Source organism: Lissotriton vulgaris, chromosome 12, assembly GCF_964263255.1.
Source record: "Lissotriton vulgaris chromosome 12, aLisVul1.2, whole genome shotgun sequence".
Classification (NCBI taxonomy): domain Eukaryota; kingdom Metazoa; phylum Chordata; class Amphibia; order Caudata; family Salamandridae; genus Lissotriton; species Lissotriton vulgaris.
In genome coordinates this window covers 578,159,321-578,183,768 of record NC_141700.1, presented here as the reverse complement: position 1 = coordinate 578,183,768, position 24,448 = coordinate 578,159,321, and the positions used below count along the sequence as shown (strand labels likewise).

The following is a 24,448-nucleotide window of genomic DNA, read 5'->3' as shown; positions in this document are numbered from 1 at the left end:
GGGTAAAAATCCCATTGCGTAGGTACGAAAAGAATAAGAATGAATGGAATAAGAGTGGCCCTTTTTTCACCTCACATCCCCTTTAGCACTATATTTTAGCACAATCCGCCTCTTCACATCCAAAATGTACATGAACGCATTTTATGCTAATAAAAAATTCGCTAAATGCTGAATCAAGATTTCTCATAATTAATTTCTTTAGTGGAAATTATGCAGATTTCACACAGGCCTATTTATGAATGGAATCCTGACACGTTTCAGTCTCTACCTGAAACCCCTTTTAAAGTTACAGGCTTTTGATGTCTGGTTTGATAAGACACTTTGTCTGCAAGCTAATGCTTTAAAATGCAGAGTGAGCTTTGGTTCTACCCAGAAGGGTAGTATCTTTCACCTCAAATGGTTGGCTGTTTGTTGCATCATCCCGCCTCCTAAGGAGTGATTTCCTTACAATGCACAAGAAAGTATTTTATGTCTCAAAAGTACGCTAAATCAAGAGACATTGCATTATTTGTCACATAAATGCACTGTATACAGAAAACTATTTGTTTTTGTCACTGTAGGCTTTTTTTAATTTTTAATGTTTTAGTCATGACTTAAATGCAAGCCAACCCTACTACCTTTGCCAATGCTTGAATATTCAAGCTTCTACTTTATCAGGGCATGCTCTAGGGGTTCACGTACACTCCTGGATAGCACATCCGAAAATGCATTGTCGACCAAACCCAGAGAAAGAAGTGGAGCAAAAAAAGGAGGGCTGTACACTAGACATTCATTTGAATAGCATATTATTTTAGCATTGTTGCTTCCATTCATGCTAAGGGAAGCAACGCCTGACCTGCCTGGAGTATAGCTTTCCAGGCGTCCAAATCCCTGTTAAGGTTTAGCACCTGACTGTGTGCATTTTGCTCAGTATTAACATGTTCAATTGCGTACTTTGATTTTTTTTTTTATCTCGACGCCAGAAGCTGGTGAATGTATGCTTCATGGCTTCAGATAAACCTTTTGTTCTTCTGGGGTTGATCAGCTGGTGCGGCCGTGAGAGGGAGAGGAGGAAGGAAATTCACAGGGGCTCCGTGGTTTCAAAAAGTCAAATTACCTCTGAGCCAAGGCATGGCTGATAATTTAAATGAAAAAATATATATACAGGCTGCAGCACACAACATCTCCACTGTTAGGACTTTTAATGAAGCCCCAGTTGTGATGACACTGAAGCAGAGAGCGCTACGGTGGGATAATTACTCGACTCCCTCACAGCTGAGTTTCACAGACCTTCCATGCCGTAACGAGCCCCGATTGGAGGTGGGACTCGCAAACACCTCCGTCCGCCATTAGCAGCTTGGCGCAAACACAAATGAGGGTTTTCACAAAAGCACGCAAAGGTTGTGAAATTCCAATGCATCCTTCCATTGGAGCAGGGTAAGTTTATCCTATTATGGCTGGATAGGTCACTTCTTGGAGGACATCGTGCTCCACGCGATGCACCCTGGGAACTCACCAAATCAGAATGCATCGATTTTCCTGTACAGAATACAGACTGCAGTCCAGATGACGAATTAAGGAGGAAATGTGCCCGTCTAATCTGCCACAACCTTCCTCACCTCAGCTTTCTATTACAATTATCTGAAAGCAGTTAGGTTGTCCAGTGTTCATGGCACCTTTCAAGGAGGCAGCACATCAAGGCTGCCATACATCTTTTAGTGGAGAAAGAAGAATTTGTCAGAAAGGTAGGCCTGGCTGCCATCCACCCCACAACACACCTTATGGCATAGGCTCGCCTTCTGCGCTCTTTTATGGCGCAAGTCTACTTTCCTTCCCCTGGCCTTACATCTCACAATGTAGGCTTATCTGCACAACTGTTACCTCCCATCTCATGATGTACACACATCTGCTCGCCCATTGCCTCCCATTTCATGATGTAGGTCTGCCTATACGCTCCCCAGTTTGCCATTGCATCATATAGACCTCCTTCCACTGCCCTGTCCTTATAATGTATGTATGTATACCTTCCCTCACGCTGCCTCCAATCATGTGAGACTGGGACATATGTTCCATCCCAAGACATGGGCCCTCATTGTTTCCTACCCCTTTTTGCTTCTCATGACCTAGCCTGCCTACCCCCCATTGCCTCCCGTACAATATCAGACCGTTCTATATGGTCACCCTGAATTTTTTGAATTTTAATAGACACTGAATTTTTTGTGGCTTTAGAACGTTGTGCTCTTTAACCCTGTTAACCAGAAGTCAAGCGCATATGTATCCCCTCTAAAGAGGATCAATTTCTCATTGGTATATTAAACTATAAGTCCCTAGTATACATAACAAGGTGTAGCCAGGGCCTGGAAGTTAAATGCCATTATTAGACTGTAGCATTTATTGTGCCATCCACTACAGTGGTAGTGCAAACAGGAATTCAGGTCTACCACTGCAGCCTGACTATAGCAGGGTAAAAACTGCATTTCAAACAGGCAATATAAACCCATCGGACAGGTAAAAACCTCCCTTTTAAATATTATGAAGTCACCCTTTTGTAGGTCTAGCAGCCTAGAAAGCAGGGTGCCTGGTGTAATGTAATGTTAACCTTTCTTTACGGTGATTAGCACCTCAAAGCTATTTTCACTGAAGGGAGGCTGGCTAGCCCATAAAGAAAACCTGAGTGCAGATTAAAACACTAATACTCTATAGCGGGAATGAGACTAATTAGACACATTATTAAACCAATAGTTTATTTAAAATTAAATTTAATGCTGAATTCAGATTTTTAAATAAATATTAAGGTAAAATAACTTTAAAAAAGTTACTTTTTCCATCCCAGGAGCTCCCTGAGGATAATTTGCATTAATTATTCAGTTTCTCCAGCGTGTACTTTGCTTGACTATGATGTAAATGAGGAGTGACATTCCTCCCAGGAGGTACACAGTAAGTAACTGTTTGGTTGATCTGACCAGCATTCTTGGTGCAGTGTGCTTTTTAACACTATTGCTAATTAAAATCTTACAAATTCATATCTCTGGTTCTCCTTATTGGATTTGTGTCATTTTGGTGGTGTTTTAGTTAATCGATTTTGCTCCATTTGTCTAATTCAGTTTGGGGTTTTTATTGTTGTGATTATTCCTTGAAGTGGATAGCCACCCACCCCATATAATAATCCAGTTTCTTATGCCTCAAATTTCCTGATCTAGGCCTACCTTTTCCCCCTTTACCTCCCACTGCATTGGAAAGAAGCCATGTCTGCTGCATCAATAATTTGTCTATTGCTTTCAGTCAGAAAAAAAACATCAAAATAATATTGGAATCTCCCTCCAACTGCCAGCAATGCCAAAATATTTATATCTCTGTAGCCACCTTTTAGAATCCCATTGGAAACGCTATGATTACAAATATTGTTTGGAAATTTAAGAAACAGTATTTGTGGGAAAGAACAAGGACAGGTAAGAGAATACTGGTCACAGCCATCTTTAGGCCATTCTTTGTTCCGATCATTCTTTAGAAGATTTTATTTGAAGGAGATCAATTTGTAGGTACTCAGTTTAACCCCTTCGGTGCGGATGACGGCTTCCGGTCCTCATCAGTTATGGTGGGCTTGTGCTGATAACGGCCGAGAGCCGTCATGCCCACGCCCGCGATCGGAATGTGCCGCACAGGCGCAGAATTCCGGCCGCGGCGGAGGGGTTAACACGTTATGTGTACACGGCCTACACTGACAGGCATCATTAAGTAAACACTTTACAACAAGCAGCGATTCCCTTTTCTGTCGAATGATATCCTCTAATGTTACACAATAGCCCTGGTTTTAATAAAAAAGTCTTACGGCATAAATATCAGTAAGAAACAGCTGATACCAACTACACAAGTAATTGGGTATGACAACAAAAAAGCATTTGTTAAACTAATACCATGTGTCCCAGCACTATTCCTGATTCAGAATGCTTACGTAGGCAGAGTAAGCCTTCACTACTAACTACTTTCCTTTTTTAATTTGTTTATAGTACTCAATCTCAAGCTCCTCCCTTGCTCCACTGCCCCCTGAATCACTCAGCTGAAAACAAAAACATTGCTCCCTTAATACCCCACTCCATGTTTATTTTACATGTATTTTTTTATAGGACCAACAGCTGAACTTTGCTGCTAGGCTGGTCAATTCCAATCTGCACTTCCTCACACATTAAAATTATGTTTTATTTACTGCTCCAAGGCTGGTGTCCGCCATTTAGGAGAACTACATAGACAACAAGCATTTCCAAAGCCAATTTTTCCCACCTTGCAGACCGATTAACGTTGACAAAGGTGCCTGAAACAACATCTGTTTCCAGTCACATCATTATGTAGGCACATGCATGTGCTATGATGTATGCCCATGCATCTGTCAAAATGCATACACACACACCTACATAATAACATGGCTCCATTTTATTTTCATGTATTGGGCGCTCCAAGATGGTGGATGCTACTTAGTTAAATTCAAAAATGAAATTGTGAACATAACTGTTTCACTAAATATTTTTTGTGGTGCACAGCAAAGCATAAGGTAATTACATTTGATTCCTGCACCATCCACATTTTTAAAAAGCGCAACATGTTTAACATATGTAGGCCATGTACAAAAACAAACATTTGTATGATACACCAAGAAACCCTCATCTCAAAGTAGATTAGCGACTAATTTGCTTAATACCGGTACAATCGATTATCAAAACACAGTACTACTTCACAATGATATGTAGTATCTGGAATTTATATTAAAAATGAATAAAGGAAAATTCATCATTACTGTGACCTTTCAGCCAGCTCATAATGTACAAAGATTTCATTTTTAGAGGTAGCTTTTATTATTTAACATTCCAAGGGTTGGATTAGACATGGCACTAATGTCCTCAGAGCCTTCAGTCTTGCGTTTTATAACATTACCATGCATGTACAATAACACAACCTGGTTAGATTTATAGACAACCCGATATTTAATTTGCAGTTCAACAAAACCAATCAAAATAATTATATTTTATCAACACAAACCCTTTGAAAGAAAAGAGTTTCTTGCTATTAAGACAAAAGAACCGATTTCAGTTCTGTTATGATTGGAGACAAAAACATCAATTGTCGCGCAGTCCATACAACATTTTGTCAATATGTATTTATTGTATTTGTATTAGCGGTGTGTGCATAAATATTTTAATGCACTCTAATGGCGTAAAATAAACCGTTTCGTAAACAGTCATCAGATTAAAAGAAGGATAATCCATAGAAAAGGTTTCCCATTTTATTTTTCTGGCTACTTGGAATTAGCGCTCAAAGTGAGGTTCTTGGAAATGCACTTTTACTTCTTCCAAATATTCTCTCTTCTTGTTGTTAAAATCTTAAAAATGTGCCAATTGGTAAATGAAGACACATATGATTCACTAGAAATTATTCATATCACAGCGAGCCACTGCTAAACCTGGCAGGGGTGCAATATTGTAGGTGGAATTAACATAAAATACATAACTGCAAATTATCCAGGAAATAGCTATGTTCCTTACAGCAGAAATTTACATTTGAAAAAAAATCCTACCTGTCTAGGGCTACACTAGAGGATTTAAAGGGGAAGTACCAGAGTAGAATATGGCGCGCGGGCCTTAAGGACATGTGGCTGATGCAGATATGGTCACCAGCAATTGCCAGAGACAGCAGACAATATTATAACTTTACAGGCTAAATATTATCGCAGTCAAGCATTGCATTCGTTTTCACTCTCTATAAAAAAAATGACTTCATCTACTCTATTAGGGAGCTGACCTTCCTCTTGAATGCAGCGAGAAAGTGTGATACCTAATAAAATGCAAATGCAGCTGTAAATATTTTATAAAACTATTGCATACATCTCACAAGCTAGAGGTCTTAATTGAGAGTAAGCTATTTTTTCCAGTCAATATATGGAAATGGAAAATGCTAATTTGTGTTTTATACTTCTAAAAAGCCCTGGAGGACAGCAAACCGCAAATGCACTCACTCTAATATGATAAATATAATTTGGTTCCCTCTTTATAATCCCTAGGGCTTGCACTTTTATCTCCCAATTGCTGCCGAAGAAGAATTGCAGATTCACTCCTGCAGCATCGGTGCCGAGTCCTGACCCCTGAGGGAGGCTAGCTTGGAAAAGCGGAGAGCGGCAGAGGTACTGAATGATGCCCACACAGGAACCGAATTGGAGATGTGGCATTCTTGCACACTCATGGTGGAAACAACCCCTAACATCTGTTTAATAGGATATGGGTGAATAGCATGAGAAGTCCACCAGACCTTAAGGATCACTTAACTAGAAAGCATGTCTACAAATGCTGGGGAAAGGGCGGATTTCAATATCGGATGTCTGTACTTATTAAAGACCATGTTTTGATGTCAAGACCACACACGCACATGGATTTGTTGTTCTCGGAAAAGTCTGTTACTGAAATAAAAAAATTAAAATAAAGGTGGAGTCATTTTAAGGTTCTCAACTTTCTTTGATATATTCAATTGTCATAATAGATTAGCCACTAACCCTGTAATGGTAGTCCCGGAAATGATCTGTTCAAAGGACTTGCCTGGGAGGAGTTAGCCTAGTAATGGATTGGTTGGAGACACAATGTAGTGAGAAGGCTAAAGGTTTCAAATGGGATATCAGCAAGTCAGCCAATTTCAGTGGGGGATCTCTTATTTTGGGTTGACATGCTTTATTGCAAAAATGTTAATATTTTTGCCTTACTTGTAACATTTCTTAAACATTATCAGAATCCACTGGAAGTGTCCATATTTTCAATGATAATACAGCTCCCTGTCTATTTCTGGACATTTTCACAACTCACTCAACCACACAAAGAGGGAATAGATTGCTATCACTCGTTTGTGTAGTAAGGCTGCAGTGGATATTAATGCAAGTATGGAAAAATGACTAGCTGCCCATCAGTGGCGGTAGCATGGTACCATTGTGGTGGTGCAGCAACTTCTATGGACTTTTTTTTAAAACTGAGTTTTATATAGCGCAAACTTGACCCGGTATCGGGTATCAGAACGCTATACATAGCACCGGTTGCGTTTCATGAGGACACACATTCATTTTTGTTAGGCACGGGGAGATTAAGTGATCTGCCCAGAATCACAGGATGTTCAACGTCATTGCCGAGACTCAAACCCGGTTCCCCAGATTCGAGGTCGACCGGTCTAGCCATTAGGCCTCCTTGCTTTCAACCACAGAGGTTTAATCACTCCTTTGTATGTACAGCAAATGTCTGAGGTGGTACAACAGTGTTCATAGACAAGGGATCTAGCTTTACTGCTCAGTCTCCTATCATAGATGGACATCTCATTGTGGAGCTTTGCCCTTCCAGTAGGCAGAAGTTCCTCCCAACAGAGTTCAGTCCTTCAATTTGGCAGATGCTACTTATGGCAGAGTTCAGTCCTTAAGGTTGGCTGAAGTGCTTTAGAGTAATGCTCACTCCTTCCAGATGGCAGACCTCCTTACGGCACTGCTTACTCCTTCAGGCTGATAGAAACTGCTTACAGCAGAGCTTAATCTTCAGGTTGGCTGGAGATCTTAGGGACGACCCTTACACGATTCAGATGATTAGGAAAGAATGACGGATAGGTACGGAGTGGCTACTTTTTTAATTGTATTTTACTCCATCCAGGTGTTTTTCCTCCTTCCTTCTCTTTTTAGGTTGTGGAGTATTAGTTCCAGTACCTGTCCCGAGTGGATCAAGGGAATGGCTGAATCACAGGCCACATTTCCTCTACACTTGAATTTGGCTAAATAATGCTTGATACTTGAACCTGCCCCCATTACTGATGAAGCTGCAAAGCAAGGTATGCCTTCTGGTGAAGAACCTCAAACATTTGGAAAGCTGCAGAAGATGCATGAAACAGGCGTGGCATGGTCATGGTATGCAATGAAGGCTAAAAAGCAACTCCATCTGTGGATGTACTCAAGAATGGCTTCATAGATAAAAGGCATTGTGGGTAATAATTAGCATTCCTTCAGGATGATCTCATTTTCAACATTCAAGTGGACTACAGGAGACATTCAGAATGTATCTTATTTCATTGATCCCTCTCTGTGCACCATTATGGGCTGAAAAGACTCACTGAGTTGCTGGTGGTTTAATTTCTGATCTGTAGAGTCTTCTAAACCCTGATGATGCGGCATTTAAGATTCCACATTCATCTCTGCAGACAGACATGCTTTCAAACAAGTGTGTTCCATCCCATGAACCATGGCTTCTCTGCAAGGTTGAGAATGGGTTACAAGCCTCTGGTAATCCTTGTATAGGTAGAGTGCGGCTGCATTACCTGTGAAAGCCACATAGGAAGCTTCTTGTTATGGGAATGCTCTCCCCCTACTACAAAGCAGATGCAATTACCATAGGCCTGCAGTACTGGAGTGATGGTGCATGCCATCTGCAAAACCACTGACCCAAGCCAAAGCCTCTCGTCCGAGGGGGAAGGTGGCATGTTCCAGAGTCACCCTGAACATGCACAGAAGAGAATTGTTTCAGTTCATGCAATCCAGCAGCTTGAGTCTTTCAGAAGTGAGCATGCTATAAACACTCAAAAAAATAAAAAAGGGTTTATTGTACTTAGTCTAATTGTATTCAAACTTCTATTTGCTGAGGTTTGATATTAAAAAATAAGGATCCGGTCTGTTTTTCAATATTAAACATCTTGATAGCTTGTTTCTAATGACATTATAGAAAATGAGCATTAAATGCAATGCAATCAAACACAAAAAAGGAACGTTGCATCACATGACAATATTTTGCCATTTAAGAGGCCCCAACATTCCATATTCTAAGAACTTCTATTTAACAAATGTTTGCCTGTTCCAAAAAGGATAACTAATTGAAATTGGCATCTGCTCAGGAGTAAATAACCATTTTTGCATGGATACCAAACTATCTGCATTCAACGCATCAGAGCAACTTCCTCCAGCTGTAGTAACCATTAACTTCGCGCGAGTCTCAAGAGCATGTTAACCAGTACCGAAGAGGACACCAGAACTGTTCCTGTCCATCGAAATGTTATAACAATGAAGGCTTCATTGCAGGTGGCAGGAAGAGGCATCTCCTCCCATGCTCTGCACTTACCAGGGCCAAACCCTACTTCATCAGCATTTATTTAAATATTTGAATTGCAAGTAAGCCTATTGTTTTCAATAATAATGAGGGAGCTGATGTGTCAGCGAAAGACTTAGAAACTGGTGCTTGGAGCACCGGACAGAAGCGGAAGAAGTATCCAGAGGATCCTGCATTACGTTTTAGTTCCAAACTTCATAAAAATGTCTGGCAAGTCAGGAAGGTGAAGTACAGTCAGTGTTAGGAACACAAAAGGAAAAGTGGACGTTATGCAAGGTATGTGCAGACCAACCTACAGATCTTACTGGGCCTGGGTGCTTAGGGACCCAGAGAACTGTAGGACCATACCCACAATGAGGCAAGTAAAGGTCAGATAACTATCACCAGAGATACAGTCCAGTAGGTCAAGAGTTCAAATTTAAATGTGTTTTAGAGAAAATACAGCAGCCCACACCTTTCTTTTTGTGGTGTGTGGATGACCAAGGTGAAAACTTTTTTTCTATTTACAAATATCACTCCCACAGCTAGCCACACTCTGCCCTAGTAGGGCTGCACTATGTTCACCGATGAGACCCAGTGAAGCAGCTTGGGCAGAAACCGAAGTTTTGCTTAACACTTTATAACATGATCAATTATCTCTTTTTCCCAGGTTAATAATGTCACAGAAATAAACTGGATCGCCTCAGCTGACAGAACAGGGAGCACCAAAGGTTACTGGCAAGTGTCATCACTGACACCCCAGTTAGCAGGTGTGGGGAGGCTGAGAATCGATTGTGGGGCCTGCTAATGACTCCTCTAAAAAGAATCTTCACACTTCGCTCAGAGCAAAATTACAGAAAAGGTGTCTTGTAAACTGCTCTGACACAGGAATGAAGAGGGCAGTGCAAGGGAAAATGTTTAAACTAGTGTGATCGCAGCGGCACATAACGAGGGGCGGTAAGACGTTTCATCGGTGCTAAAAACCAGGAAAACTTTGCAAAGCTGTGAACGTGACGGATAATTAATACATTATGCAAATTAGGAATGTTGTCATTGCAGTTATGAAAATGTCAGCCAAAGCCACCGAATATAATTCGAACTGTAAATAGAAAATGTAAATTGTAACAGAAAACAAAGAAAAGCAGGAGGAATATGTTAAAGATAACCTATTTCCTTCCTGCGGAATGAATGAGAATAGAAAATGAGACCATGGGAAATTGGTGATTTTGTCCCTTCTCTGCTAGTGGTATACATAATAGAAAAATAACATTTACATAATAGAAAAATAACATTTGCATTGTTAAGATGTCGTTCATGGCATATAAACCAGCTTAGATTCAATATGCATTTCAGTGATGGAAACATGCTTAAAAAGAGTTCTACACATTTGGGAGACTATTTGCAAAAGATTAACTGGAAAAGAAATTTCCTCCTATGTGGTTGTTCCTAGGTTTAGAGCAAGCATTCGTCTTTTTACGAATTCACAAAGAATCACTGGATTACCACTAGGAAGCACAATTTACCTCTAGCCTTGACAAAGTTTCTCCCTTCTTATAAATGAGGTGCAAGATGGACATGCGCCATACGTGTGAGACTTGCGCATGCTGGAATCTAGCACAATATAGACGACACAACCAGTAAGTATAGTAATCAGTATAGAAATTAAACAAACAGCCAGGAATACCATTAAGACCTAGATCACTATTCGTTTTAGCAATCTTCTAGTGCGGCCCCGTGTAACCGGTACTGAAGGGCTCCCCAGAGTAGAAGGTTGAAGTCCATTTGCTCCTGTTATTGCTGTGGAACTGATCAGTGTTTGTAGAGCAGTGACACTCACAATACGGCCCAGGGGTCACAAGCCGCCCTCCAGACCTTTACATGCGGCCCTCCACACCTTTACATAAGGTCCCCCCCCCCCCCCCCCCCGATCAGAAGCAGGACTGGGCTAATGTTTACGTGACTCTGCACTAACATTAAAAATATGCTAAATAAACTTGCAAGCATTCATTTAAAGGTTAATGGAAATTAAAGAAAGGAAGTAACTAGGGTATCCTTGATGGTAAATGATGGGAACACCATCATTTACAAAAACATCTTGCAGTAAAAGTAAGTATGTCTGTTAATAATTCATTAACATGCATAACAGTTTCACCTTAGTACATGAGATTATCAGGACAATGAGAATAATTTTTTAAGTGATAGTTTTCAAACATGAATTGAGCATTCATTCTTCCCTTCACCCTCATAGCAATACCAATTGTGTACAAAGAGGCAAGTCAGTTGTCAAGTGCACGTTTTGGGGGCTGTGTTTCTATTATTCATGAACAACATATAGGTTAGTAAATCAAACAATGAAGAAGGCTTTGTACAGCACACATCCTGAAGTCATGTATTTCGAGGTCCTTAAGTGCTAATGAAGAAAAAGGAGGGAAAATGAAAAACAAAAAAGGACTACCTAGGATCACACAGTTTGGTTAAGAGGAGAAGCCGGTATTAATCCCAAGTTTTTGGTTTCGTGTTGTGCAATGTTATACACTAGATGTATATGCCTAACTTCCCTTACACCCACCTTACCACAAATCCCTCCCTAAACCTCGACTGCCACTTTGCTGGTATCAATGTGGCCCTCAGTCACATCGCAGAGAGTGGCATCTCCTCCTCTATGGCGGAGGAGCGTCGCCCCAATGCTTTGAGCAGTGTCAAGGAAAGGGAATATAAAATTATAAGAACTTTTAGTTATTTTATGTTTCCTTCCTTTGCGGGTGGGCAGGTGGGTGGGGCTGCTCTGCTCAGGGAGCAGGGCAGGAGGGGAGTGGTTTTCTCACTCATAAGTGCGCAAGGATTGTTTAGTCGCCCCTCTTGGGCCACCCACACCCGTCATGTGCACTTTCCCGATACTTCATGCAGGCTTCATTACAGCCTGTGTGGAGAACAAGCCCAGGACCCATTCCCTGGTGGAGCCAGGCTTCCTGTCCCACGAGGAGAGCAGAAGCAAGGAGCAGAGGAGTGGAGGCAAGACCGGAAGCAAGGTAAGTGTGTAATTTTTTTTTACTGCGCGTCCACACCCACCCTCCCCCCACTCCTGCCCCACCCGCCACCCACAGGTCGTGTCAGTCACCACTGATCACAGATTATATTTGTGGCCCCTGGGTAATGTTTGTGAGTACCCATGTTGTAGAGTTTTCCTATACTGAAGCCATTTTAAATGGGGCACCCCATTAACACTAATGCCGCTCCTATATCTAACCTGATAAGAAATTGCCAGAATTTAAATTTATCATTTTGTCTCAGTAGTTTATATATTAGCAACTTAATGATCCTCACATATTTTTTTCTTCCCATAAAGTTGTTCGCTATGGTCTACTTCTACTGCTAAGATTGACAGACACTTCTAAATTATGTCTATGCTTTTTGCGTATTTTGTGGGCTCGCTAAAGTTCTATTTTACAAATCTTTAGGCATAGTCTTAGAATGTTTTATTGTCAACCTGTTAGTTTGGTTATCATTACTTTGGTTTCCAGGGTATTGATAAGGGAGTGAAGTATTCTGAGTCAACTAAGCAATAACTGGCCTAGTTCTTATGTGTATTTAATACAATAATATTGTATGCTAGGTTCCAAAAGTGTATACAAAGAGCTTACTGGCAGTGACCAATACATTCCTTTGGTTTATGACGTGTATCCATCAACAGACAGTAAATGGCTCAGGCAACAATAGTTTGTGGTTAATATGTGGAAAAGTGAGTCTGCTATCTTGCCATTCACTCCACCATTTTGTGATTCACTCAGGGGCGGCCTTAGGCATGTGCAAGCTGTGCACCTGCACAGTGCCACCAAACCCCAGGGGCCACCACGCCAATATATATCCTTAATATAATAATCCTCTGAGGATGAATACATATTTGCGTGGCGGCACCTGGCAGGGATTTGGCAGCCTCCGGCTCTGTTCCACTTCCAAACACCCTGACCCCCCCCCCCCTCTTCACTGGCCGCCGTGCCCCGCCCCACCTGGACCCCCTACCTATGCTCCCTGCCCAGGGCCACCATGAGCCTAGAGCCACCCCTGATTCACTCTACCATGTTGTGCTTTAACCTTGACTGACTTGCTCTCTGTATCACAAACACTCTGGAGCTCCACTTTTGACCTGTTACATTCCTGCACGGACACTCTGTTCATGCTTTGGCCTGCCACAAACTGACCAGCCCATGCTCAACCTGTCGGACATGGTGTTTCTCAGATGTTTATCGTCCTCAACCTGCACACTACGCCCTGCAGGCGTCCTTCAAAAGGCTTATCAGACTTATCTCTGCTTGCTGTGTAATCATACCTCTCACCTTTGCCCTGCAGTAGTCCAAACAACAAATATTTATGGACTCAATTGTATAAACATGCTTTTCGCCTACACCATGCAGGGTCCTCACAGTTACCTGTGCTTATCAGATTAACCTTTTGTTTGACATGTAATCATGCTATGCCCTGCAGTACCAATTAATCAGAGTGACCTCTGTGTACTATAATTATAATGTTTTGCCCATATCCTGCGAAACCCCCCAAAGGCTTCTCACCTGCTGATTTTCCAGATTGACTATTTGTTTAGGAATGCAATAAAAGATTATTGATACAACTCCCTTACATGCCTGGGGCAGGATAAAGAGTATATAACACGTGAAGTAAGACCATTTCTGCAGACAGCTATGGGTGTCTGTTGTTGATGCCTCTCCATCTCATGAGATTATAATAAATATCCTTTCTCTCTGGCTCCAGCTTTGGTCTCAGTTTGTATTCCGGACCTCCGTGGACTATAGGGTGACCCTGACACCTTTGGTGGTCTGCCAAAAGACCCCCAAATCCACAAATAGATGAGCAATTCAAAATCTTACTACATTACAGCTATGGGTGGCATAATAGAAAAGCACTGAATGTATGCCCTAACTAACAATTGTAAGACTGCACTCTCTGCGATATGATATTGCACAGAAATATCTATTGATATTTAATCACGAAAAGAATGGCAGTGTACTTAACGTTGCCACCAAGTGCTTAACTCCTGATTTTGATATGTGTTTTTGCAGGGCCAAATTGAATGCATCCTTTGTGGCTGGCAGGCGTAGAACATACCATGGGTCAGAGTCCAACATACCATGGGATCAGTGGCAGGGTTGGACTGGGACAAAAATAGGCCTAGGCACCAAAATAAATGTGGCCCTGATTAGCAATAAAGGTAGCGAAAAAATTGTAGACCACATTTAAAAGTCAGGTCAGTTTTGACCTTCTAAAGACAGGCTGTAAGGGTATTTTGGAAGGTATGAGAGTCTGTGTGTATTGTTGATTGCTGCAGGCAATATTTGAGGTAACATCAGCGAAATCAACAGTAAAACCTAGGCCACCTGGCCTTAAAATAACTCCAGAAACTGCTAAAAATACGGGCCACACATGGACATGTCAGACCAGCCCATCGGGCACTGCCAGGTTGCCCATATGACCAGTCCAACCCTGTTCAGTGGCTAGAAAGTAATAAGCAGCTTCCCAAATAGCCATGTATGCAATACTGGCTGGTTTCAAAATATCAAGAGGCATTTGGCTACCCAGCCTTGCATTCGGCAGCCTAACAAATATTGTAAGCACCATATTTGGGCAATATCCTCACATCTTGTTGCTTGCTTTAGGTAGCCAGGGCAACGTTAAGTGCGCTGCTTCTCCCAATTAGGAAGACGCACGCCAACCTCTACAGAATTATGTGCCTGCTTAAGTGAACAATTCTGGCAACAAGCATGCGCTATGATGAGAAGCCCAAGAAGAAATTGATAAATTCTACTAAAATAAATACCACCACAAATGGAATCCATGGAAACTCCTGCCTGACTAGACATGTCTAAAGCAAACTGATAAGATGTTCATGCTGAATTCAATTTCCAGCCAGTTTTTAATTTTAAGTGGTTCCTTAAATCTTAATTAGCCCACTCACCAGAAAGAACGCAAAATGAATCCGAACCAAAGGTATGCCGCCGAGTTCAGGGGTGCATTTTAAAGGTGGGAAAAAAATTGCAAAATGAAGATAGTGCTGTATATTGGAAAGAGGATGGGGATAAAGTGAGAAGGGTAGGAGGCATGCATCCTTCAATAATCCTTACACATGGAGAATACCATAGGTATTGTTTAAATATAAGAAAATGCATGAAAACAAGCCAAATATTTATAAAGCACATACTGCAATCCACACTGATAAACTGAATTTGGCTTTGGCGTCCAAGTACTTCTTCGATTGGTGGAACCTTCAATAGACATGCAAATCTCCTTACAACAAACCAACAAAAGGTTAAACATACGTGTGTGGCAAAGGGCCCCACTCATTCCTTAAGGATGACAAAAAAGTGCAAGAAAAATGCCCTAGTTATTTATTTGTACATGATGTTCATGAGGTTTAAATTTAATATTTCATGGATTATATGAAATGATATGAAGTACACTGCAACCAAAATTAGTTCTACTTATTCAGTGAAACCCAGAAGAATAAAAAGCCTAGCCTGCTGATAATCAAACCAGCAATCTGTAGAAAATACAATGAGCCAAAAGGTTAAATGTGAGACATTATGAATGTGCACACCACAATACTATAAACAATGTGCCCCTCATGAGATTCTCTAAATGAAACATGGGTCGCAGGCCAGAATGCAGACCCTCAAACGAAGAAGTCATTAAGCACAGATATTTCAACGCAGTAGCACTCATTTCTGGATTGGAACTACCCCCTACCCAGAATTGAAGGAGCAGTTATCAAGCCAATTTGCAAATACAAGCAATAGTAATCTAAGAATTCGGTAACTAAAAAAAAGTGTAGGACGAGGAGTTATTTTATAAGTCAAAGAAATGGAGCGTCACCAAATTTCTAAATTACATACAATACCGAATCTTTGGTTGGACACACAATGGTGTGTGCGGTTCTCAAGAACTTGACCGTTGGATGCTGAAAAAAGTAATGGATTTGACTGCCATTAACAAGGAAACCACTGTGTACATGTCAATGTTTTAAATGTGGAAAGTGGCGGATTTTGACAACAACAAAAAATAAATCGGGGGAATGTGGTTTCTCTATTGACATATATTGAAGCAAAGGTAATTCTAGGTGGGAGGCAGCTAAAATGAAGCCACTTTGCCTTAAAAAATCGTGAGTCTCATTTTAATCAGGTCTGTTGGTATGTATGTATCGGTGTCGATGGACTGCCAGGACCATAACACATCAATAAATAGGACATGGTTTTCCTCAAGGTCTTAGAATTATCTATTCAATTGTATTTTTAACCAAGCCGATATATATGGGGAATATGTAAGATCATGGTGGTGATACTGTTCCCAGAGGGGTGTGGAGCTATCGTTTGAACTACCATAATGCCATTCTCTGCGCACTCAATTAATATGACCATGTCTAGTAGTTTGAACGAAGACCTAGTTAGTGTGAATAGCTACTGTTCTGGCCAAGGTAACTTTAGTTATTTGCTTCCTTGGCAGATGCGGGACTCTTGAGCTGCCCAAAACAGACAAACAAGAGTGATCCGAAAAAATGTGGTAAGTCAATGGTGCAGTAAATTGAAGCAGGATGGACTAGAGAACAGGAAAACAACAGGTGCTTTGCTCCAGTTAAAAAAGCATTATAAATGTTACTATAGCCATAAATCTCCAAGAACATGAGAATCATATGCATGTGTTCCAGCTGTGTCACAATTGGTTGCTTCTGCAGGATTTCAAAGAAGAGAAACAATCACAGAGTACTGGCAGGATTACACTGGCTAAGTAAGGATAACTCAATCAATCAAACAGACTTTATTCGGTTAAATAGTAACTATAAAAGCACATACAAAATTATTTTTTTAATCATTAGTACAATAGATCAAACAAATACGATGCACAATTCAGCACAAGAATGGTACGCACAGAGTAAAATACCCTTGGAACAGCTACAAATTGTAGAAGAGGAGCCAATATAGTTATCTTATTACAGCTCTGAGAAAACCACATGCTTGAAAAGTAATATGAGTATCTGATAAAAGTTGCAGAAAAAAACAGGAATGGACATGCTTGCCTAAGATTACAAAAATATCAATAAAGGTATGATACATATATTCCTTCGGCCAGAGAACTACTAACAAACAATGTGAAGTGAAGGGTCTCCTGAGGAGACTGTAGGTTACAACCACATGGACCCAAAGGGCCCGGGGCATACCAACCCTTTGGTGAAGCCAGGAGATGGTGTATCATATGGACTCTAAAAATCGAATCAGTAAAAAGAGACCTCGTCTAGAGGTCACTAAGGAAGTTACGAAGAGGGTAAGAACGAGGATTGTTCAAATGCAATGCATATAATTGGAGAAAAATAAGTGACAAGCAAACACAAAATGTACAGAGTCTGTAAGAACATTTAGAAGAGTTTAAATTGAGTTCAACGGCAACACCATCACTGTTCCTAATTATATTACCCTTGTGTGACTCTTAACATGTGAAAAAGGCAGATATCCAACCAAACATGCGTTATTGCAGGAACAAAGATCATACCCCAACCAATAACATGTGATAATGTGATCTTTTGAAAAACATCGCTAAAGGAAACCATAAATTTGAGTGCTCTATTCCACCACCAATCCTATGCAACATCATGTGACACAATTCACATAGGACCAGAGCGGTTGATACTTTGACTCTGTGTAGCAAATCTCATTACACAACTCAATATCAACTGCACCTATTAAGAAGACTGAACCTCTTGGTCTAGATCCAACAGTTAAATCTAAAGTACTTACTAGATCTCAACTGGACGCTCATGTGTGAGAGTTAAGACAGATATATAAAAAAATGTATTCTAAGCTGCGGCAAAACTGCATTTTCAAAAATCAAACACACAAAAAAGTGTACAGCCTCAGCATTTGCGTTTGACAAATATGTACCTGAAAAAATCATTAAACAGTCAAAGACAATAAAGAAAGTAGTTACCTCTTTTCAATGCTGCACACAATAAAAGCACAATTGCTCTTAAGTGGCTGACAGCTAGCACGCATCATTTTGTTATTTGTACAGTGGGGAATAAGTTCTTGAATATAGAAGACGCATTACATTTGGATGTCATGTGAATAAAATGATGCATTGAGATTCAGAAGGGTGGAAAATCTGTACAGCAATGCTTAGAATGAAGTAAGTGCAGCAACAATACAATCAATCAAGTACATTTAAGGTTGCAATAAAATGGACAGTGATAAGACTACAACAGACATGGAAGTGCAAAATACTGTAAACAACTGAACAAAAAGTCTCACCAATCATGTGGTTGGCAACATGGATTTGTATTTCTCGCTCGTTTTCAAACGTCATCTGGCACTTGATACACTGATAGGTCTTTTTCTGTTCAACAGCAAAGAAAAAACACATGAGTTTCGAGGATGCAACTAAAATAGTGCTACTGTCTGTGGTAACAAGTCGAGTCGCAGATACATTTCATGACAGTTTCATTATGGATCTATGGTATGGCCAGCTCCCCCTTGTAAAACGTCTAAAAAAATAAAATAAAAAAAAGCAATCAAAACATTTCTAGGGGATCTCAACAAGTAGCTACAGTTCTTAAAGAATACTAGAATAGATAACTGTTGTGCATGGCCTTGTTGTGTAAGTCCAGGAAGAACAATGGCATAGCTTAATTCTGCAGCACTCCTCCACCAAAAACCACATTGACCACTCGGATGCCACCAAGCCCACAAAGGCACAAGAGTTCCTTTTCTCAACTCACTATAATGACTGAATTTCTGTATGGAGTGACATTCGAAAGGAAGGAACATCAAGCCTTCAGAGAGTAGAAATTCTGCCTTGGGGACAAGTGTCTGGAGTACTTTGAACATCACCTTTTGGGGGCTGCGATTACATTATTTGTGACAAGGAACCCAGACAAGGCAGAAAACTTTCAGGCAATAACATGACGGTGTACGTCAGAAAGAAAGCGCGGAACTGATGAATGTTATGGTTAGAGAATACAGATACTTGCCTGCGGCTAGGTAAAATTGTGGTGTTACTTTTAAAAGAGGCCAGGTACAACTGAATGAATCGCCTATTTATACATTGGGGATTATCACGTAATTGTTTTAATATAACCCTTGGATTTCATTTTATTGGCTTTGGGGCCAGAATAAGCTTATTGAACCTGTATTTGTTGAGGTATACATATCGAGAGTGTACTGTGTAATAGATTAATTCTTGGAGTTCTAACACGGCTCCAAATACATTAATTTAAACACATAGGAAAGCAGAAATAGTTAATTAAAATTTAAGCTGAATTTCTAAATTTCAATTTCGATGAGTCGTAGAAAAGTAGAACAACCTATGAAGACATTTTGTGGTACAGAAGAAAAAAACCTGTAAGACCAATGGCAAGTTCAACGCATTGATAGCTTGGCTATCCTGAGGCCTATTTTCATACTTGCTGCTAATGTAGGCTCACCAGCTACCCTGTGACACTGACCTAGTAGAGATAAATGTAACACTATAAAAGACAATGTGCCTTGATTCTTCAGCGAAACTGTTTTATATGAGTAGTTGGTATATCACCTTCAGAATTGTTGGTAAAATATTCATGTACAAAAACTGCCTTGAGCTCTAAAAAATGATTTAAGGGATAAAGTACACCCCACCATACATAGCACGTCATAGAGGAGTTTCATAACCAAATAGAAGAATGAAGCCTAAGGCTGAGTTTGTTGATAAAGTTATGGAACTCCGAGGTGACTTTCAATATCGTTATGTACAGCAAGGGGTACTTTATCCCATATATAATACAAGGGATTCTGTAATCCCTGTATATTTGCCTGTCTCAAATTTCTTTACAATTAGTGACTTGTGATGTGATACACCCTGTCGCCGATTCTAAAGAATATGCATCAGAGATCGACTTTTATAAGTTATTAATGTCGAGTTCTGACATCACAATGCCTGCTGCCAGCAGCAGAGGTCAAAGGCAGGTCAGTTCACGAAGCATAATTCAAGCAGATGTTACAAGCAACCAATGTTGCTTTTCTTTTTTCTGCTCTATTTTAATAGCTTACAATGACAATTAGAGAGAATAGGTTTAATTTTTTGCACTCCTTGGATCAAAGTTCTTCGAACTAAAAGGCGTCCCTCCATGGGAGTCCGTGGTGGCGTTTAGGAAGAGGCCTCGTTCCACTATGTTGTTATGGAACTTCTCTGTGACTTGCAATATCCTTATAATGTGAGGCAAAGGGTATTTTAGCCCTTATAATATATGATCACATCATCACCATTCCCACAAACCATTGGTGCGTAGCTCTTTCATATGAAATTAGAATATCTTTTGTTAAAAACTTGTTGTATAGCACAAGTGTGCCCCTGCCAGGAAAATCATCATAACTTCGCTCAAAATAAAACAAATATGCATTTTTTTTTTTAACTGAGTGCCTTTTTGTACAATTTGTTTGCCAGTAGTCCACTAATCAAGAAAAACTCAAAAACAATTTCAAGAAACATTATCTAATTTAGTCATCACTTTTATATTTTATTTTTTAATTGTGTTGAATGGTGACCACCTGGAAACATTTTCAACCATGGACTATTCCGCAAGACCAACACATTAGGTTTGTTTTTCAAGGAGTGGAAGAAACATGGACTTATTACTTTGTGACAAAAGGTAAGAGATGTACAGAATCACTCCTGTAAAAATCACATACTCTTCTAAAAATAACCATACTACACAATGGCAGGCGAGGGAAAAATGCACATGAATAGTATGTTAAAGAGTAGTGGTCTATGACAGGATTGTGGGAGGTTAATTGCAGGAAGGCATCCATACCTAATTAAAATAACCTTCATGTAAGTAAATATTCCTTTGGAAGATCTATCTAACTTTAGACTGCAAAGCAGCGGCAAATCTGGGCAGTTGAACAAATTATGAATTGGATATCCAGATTATGAAGTTAGCATAGATCATGGGAAGTAGTGACTGTTCTTGGCCAAAGAGGTCAATGGCGCCAACATGGTTTGAAAGGGCCTGGAGGTCTTGTTGGCTTAACCAAATGAAATGTAAGGCTCTTAGTTGATGCAATACCGGAACCTTCCAAAAGGTACAATCAGTGATGATCCAACTGCTGCTTAATCCTGGAAAGTAAAGGCCGCTGATGAAGAATGATTAATGGTGTCAAGCAGTGGCGGCTGCAACCAGAGAAAAGTGGTGAGCCGGGACAGTAAGAAACACAATCAAATGAAAACGTACCTGCTGCCTCGCCCCGACCGTGCTCTTCTGCTCCTGATGACAGGCTCCCAGACCCATGCCCCAAACCAGACACGGCTCTCATGCTGGTAATACTATTACCCAGAATGAGAGCAGCAGTCGGATTGGACGGAGCGGGCTACGCTCCCAGATGAACTGGGAGCCTGTACCTGCTGTTCTCAATGCTATAACCTGGAGATATATAGTGCGCATGATGGTATGGCAGTCGTAAGACAGCTGCCCAAACCGTCATGTGCCCTTACAGTGGCTTGTGCCCACCACTCTTCCTGCTGCTATCAGAGGTTGGCGCCGCCTTCAAGAATCAGCTCTGGCTCCATCATGTAAAATAAAATGATAATAAAACTGCTTTACTATCCTTTTATTTGACATGTTTTTCTCTGCTGGCTGAGGCAGAGGGTAGTCTCTCCTCCGCCATAACGGAGTAGCTGCCGCTGGTGTCAAATAGAGGGTAACTAGGGGGTGGTTGCTATAAGTAGATAACTTTAGACCATCAGGATTTGCATAAGGTCATGGGAAAAAGGAACAGGGTGTTTTATATCTTGATTGAAGAAGAAATTGGATACTATTTTTGGGACTAGTGCTAGCAACTACTATGGTCTGCCCTCATAAAGAAACATCATAAAGCCCAGGAGGAAAATGGATGCAGAGTTTTCTGCTGAAGAAATAGTAACTAGCGGAGGTATCAATTCTATACCATAAAGAACCCTTGCAAATACCCAGGGTTACAACTTGCATGTTTACAGGAGTTTTCCTAGTTGCCTCTGACAATTGTGGACATGCCTTGGGAGCAATAAGAAATTATTACTTTACATGGCTATGCCGCAACCCAATAACAATTAAACAATCGCTTATAATGCCGTAACATATTAAAATTACCCATTAAATAACTAACATGAAATCAGGCCACCACTCAGTTGAAATTAATAAACCACTCAAATTGCCCAACTGAAAAAGTTATCTAGCCTATGGAGTGTTTGTACTGCTTTTCCTCCTGTGCTACCCCTGGGTTCTTGCTGGTGCTATATTATGTATTCTGTGGTTGAAGTTCCCATCAAATACATTATACCTTACACCTATCTCTAGTAGTGAAATATCTTTTGTTGTAGGTAATCACTGTCAGGGAGTTGATCAAAGACCCGGCTAGAAGTACTGCCCAAGCATTGTATACCGCTCTACAGCACCTTTACAAATGTCAATTAGCCTAATTTATTGCACCATTTCCTTCCCTGTTCACAGAATCTACCTAGTCGTTCTAAGGGAACATTGGTTTATTTATACAGAGGCACGCATAGGCATCTCTCTTCCACAGCAAGAGGACAGTTTTTGGGATGATTGTTGGCAACCGTACCTGTTTTGCTAGAATAAGTATTGTTAGGGTGCCACAGTCCTCTGTCCTCTACATTAAATGTTCTATTTATGTCATTACAGGTGCTACAGATTAATATGAACTATCAATTATTAGAAAGGGTGTGCGAATGTATAACTTGGTAGACACCAAACAATGTAGTATTCATGCCAGTACCCACACTGGTCATTCTTTAAGTTTTCCTCGTGCCACCTAGCATCATAAAAGGAAATCAAATACCTATAGACTGACAAATCAGACACACCGCCATCTTAAAATAAAGCCATGAATCTAAGGGAAAACTATACTATTTCCAAAATAAAATAGCATATCCCTTAATATTAATGTCATGGTCTATTCCATAAAAAAAACTAATAATTACTTTTATCTCATCTAGACCTTTGAGATTCTCTATTTCTGAATGTTTTGACCCTCAACTGCAATCTATGTAATTGATTCAGGTCAAATATGGGTGCGGTTATTAGAAAGGAAGACTTTTCCCTCGGAATGCTTGACCCACCATAGCTGAAAATGGCTATGATTATCCAACTCCTAAAGAAAGCGAACCAGGACAGTCCACAACCAAGAATAAATTGTCCTATAGTGGACTACGCATAAATAAGTACTACATTTGTAGACAATGTTCAGTGGCAATAAGTAATTGACACTGCTCAGATGTTAAACCCAGAAAAACCAGGCTTTAGAACAGGGTACAGCAATAAAACATACCAGCAAATTTGATTGATAAAAACACCCAGTCTAGTTGCTACTCCTCACTCTCTTTGGAGCATTTACCATAACTGGTCATTATCGGACTGACAATGATATGATACTGGAAGTTGGTGGGATGGCTGGTATCATTAAATTGCTTGGAATATTTCCTATTGAACCACTCTGCATCAGATTAGGACCTTTTTATTCCTCTGCTTCCAATCTCATTTGTGGGGTTCGTCGCCATGTCTCTTGAGCCCCTACATCTCGTCAAGTTTGATCCAAGATGGAGATTTAATGCATCATGGTATCTTTTGATGAAAATCCCATTTAATATGATTAATTAACCAATTGTCTGGAGCACCTAAAGCTCCAGATGGAAACCGAGATTATTCTACTCATAAGGTCAAATGAATAATGTATGGGGCATAGGAACCTTTGCACCCATTTTTGGACAAAATATCTACCAGGGGAAAGGGGTCAAACAAATCTAGGGATATTCACTGGCTAGCATGTAGCCATGAAGGCATGGGTAATTGTCTCAGAGAATACTTTGTTTCTCTCTCTGGAGAGCCTGTTTCCACCCTTCTCTATTCAGTTGGCAGTGAATACCTTAATTAACTCCCAGCTTGACAGCAATAATTCCCTATATTTGGGCATGACCAATGCCCTGCAACAGAAACTTAGACTACCCAAATTATTGGGGTCTGACTGGTCTTGGGACCTTGTAGGCAAGATATTGTATTTAATGCCAGGAATGAACTATACTACCTCGAAGAGTATTATTAGATCATGTCCAAACAGGTGGGCACGTCTGTACATAATTTAGTCTGCTACAGTCTGTCTAAATTAGAGCACTAAAATATTCAAACCAGGGCCTGCTAATACCTTATCCCAACAACCTTGTAACCAGACTGGCTTCAGCAGGAAATGTCAGAACACGCTTCAAAACCAGCCTTAAAGCTATGGTGATGTGATGCGCTATAAAAATGCAATCTTTCTGCCTACATGAGTGAGTGCTTCACCTCATGTTATCTAACAATTTCTTTGCAATGAATT

At 40.4% G+C, this 24,448-nt stretch overlaps 1 protein-coding gene across 2 annotated transcripts in view; it reads right to left on the bottom strand.

The window, feature by feature from the left end:
* The window catches only part of ZNF423 (zinc finger protein 423), a 536,708-nt gene that overhangs the window by 194,474 nt on the left and 317,786 nt on the right, over nucleotides 1-24,448 (bottom strand). For both annotated transcript variants that reach the window (XM_086945443.1, XM_086945444.1), the window contains one exon: nucleotides 18,362-18,446. In XM_086945443.1, coding sequence (XP_086801569.1) covers nucleotides 18,362-18,446 — 85 coding nt within the window. The remainder of the gene's footprint in view (nucleotides 1-18,361; nucleotides 18,447-24,448) is intronic.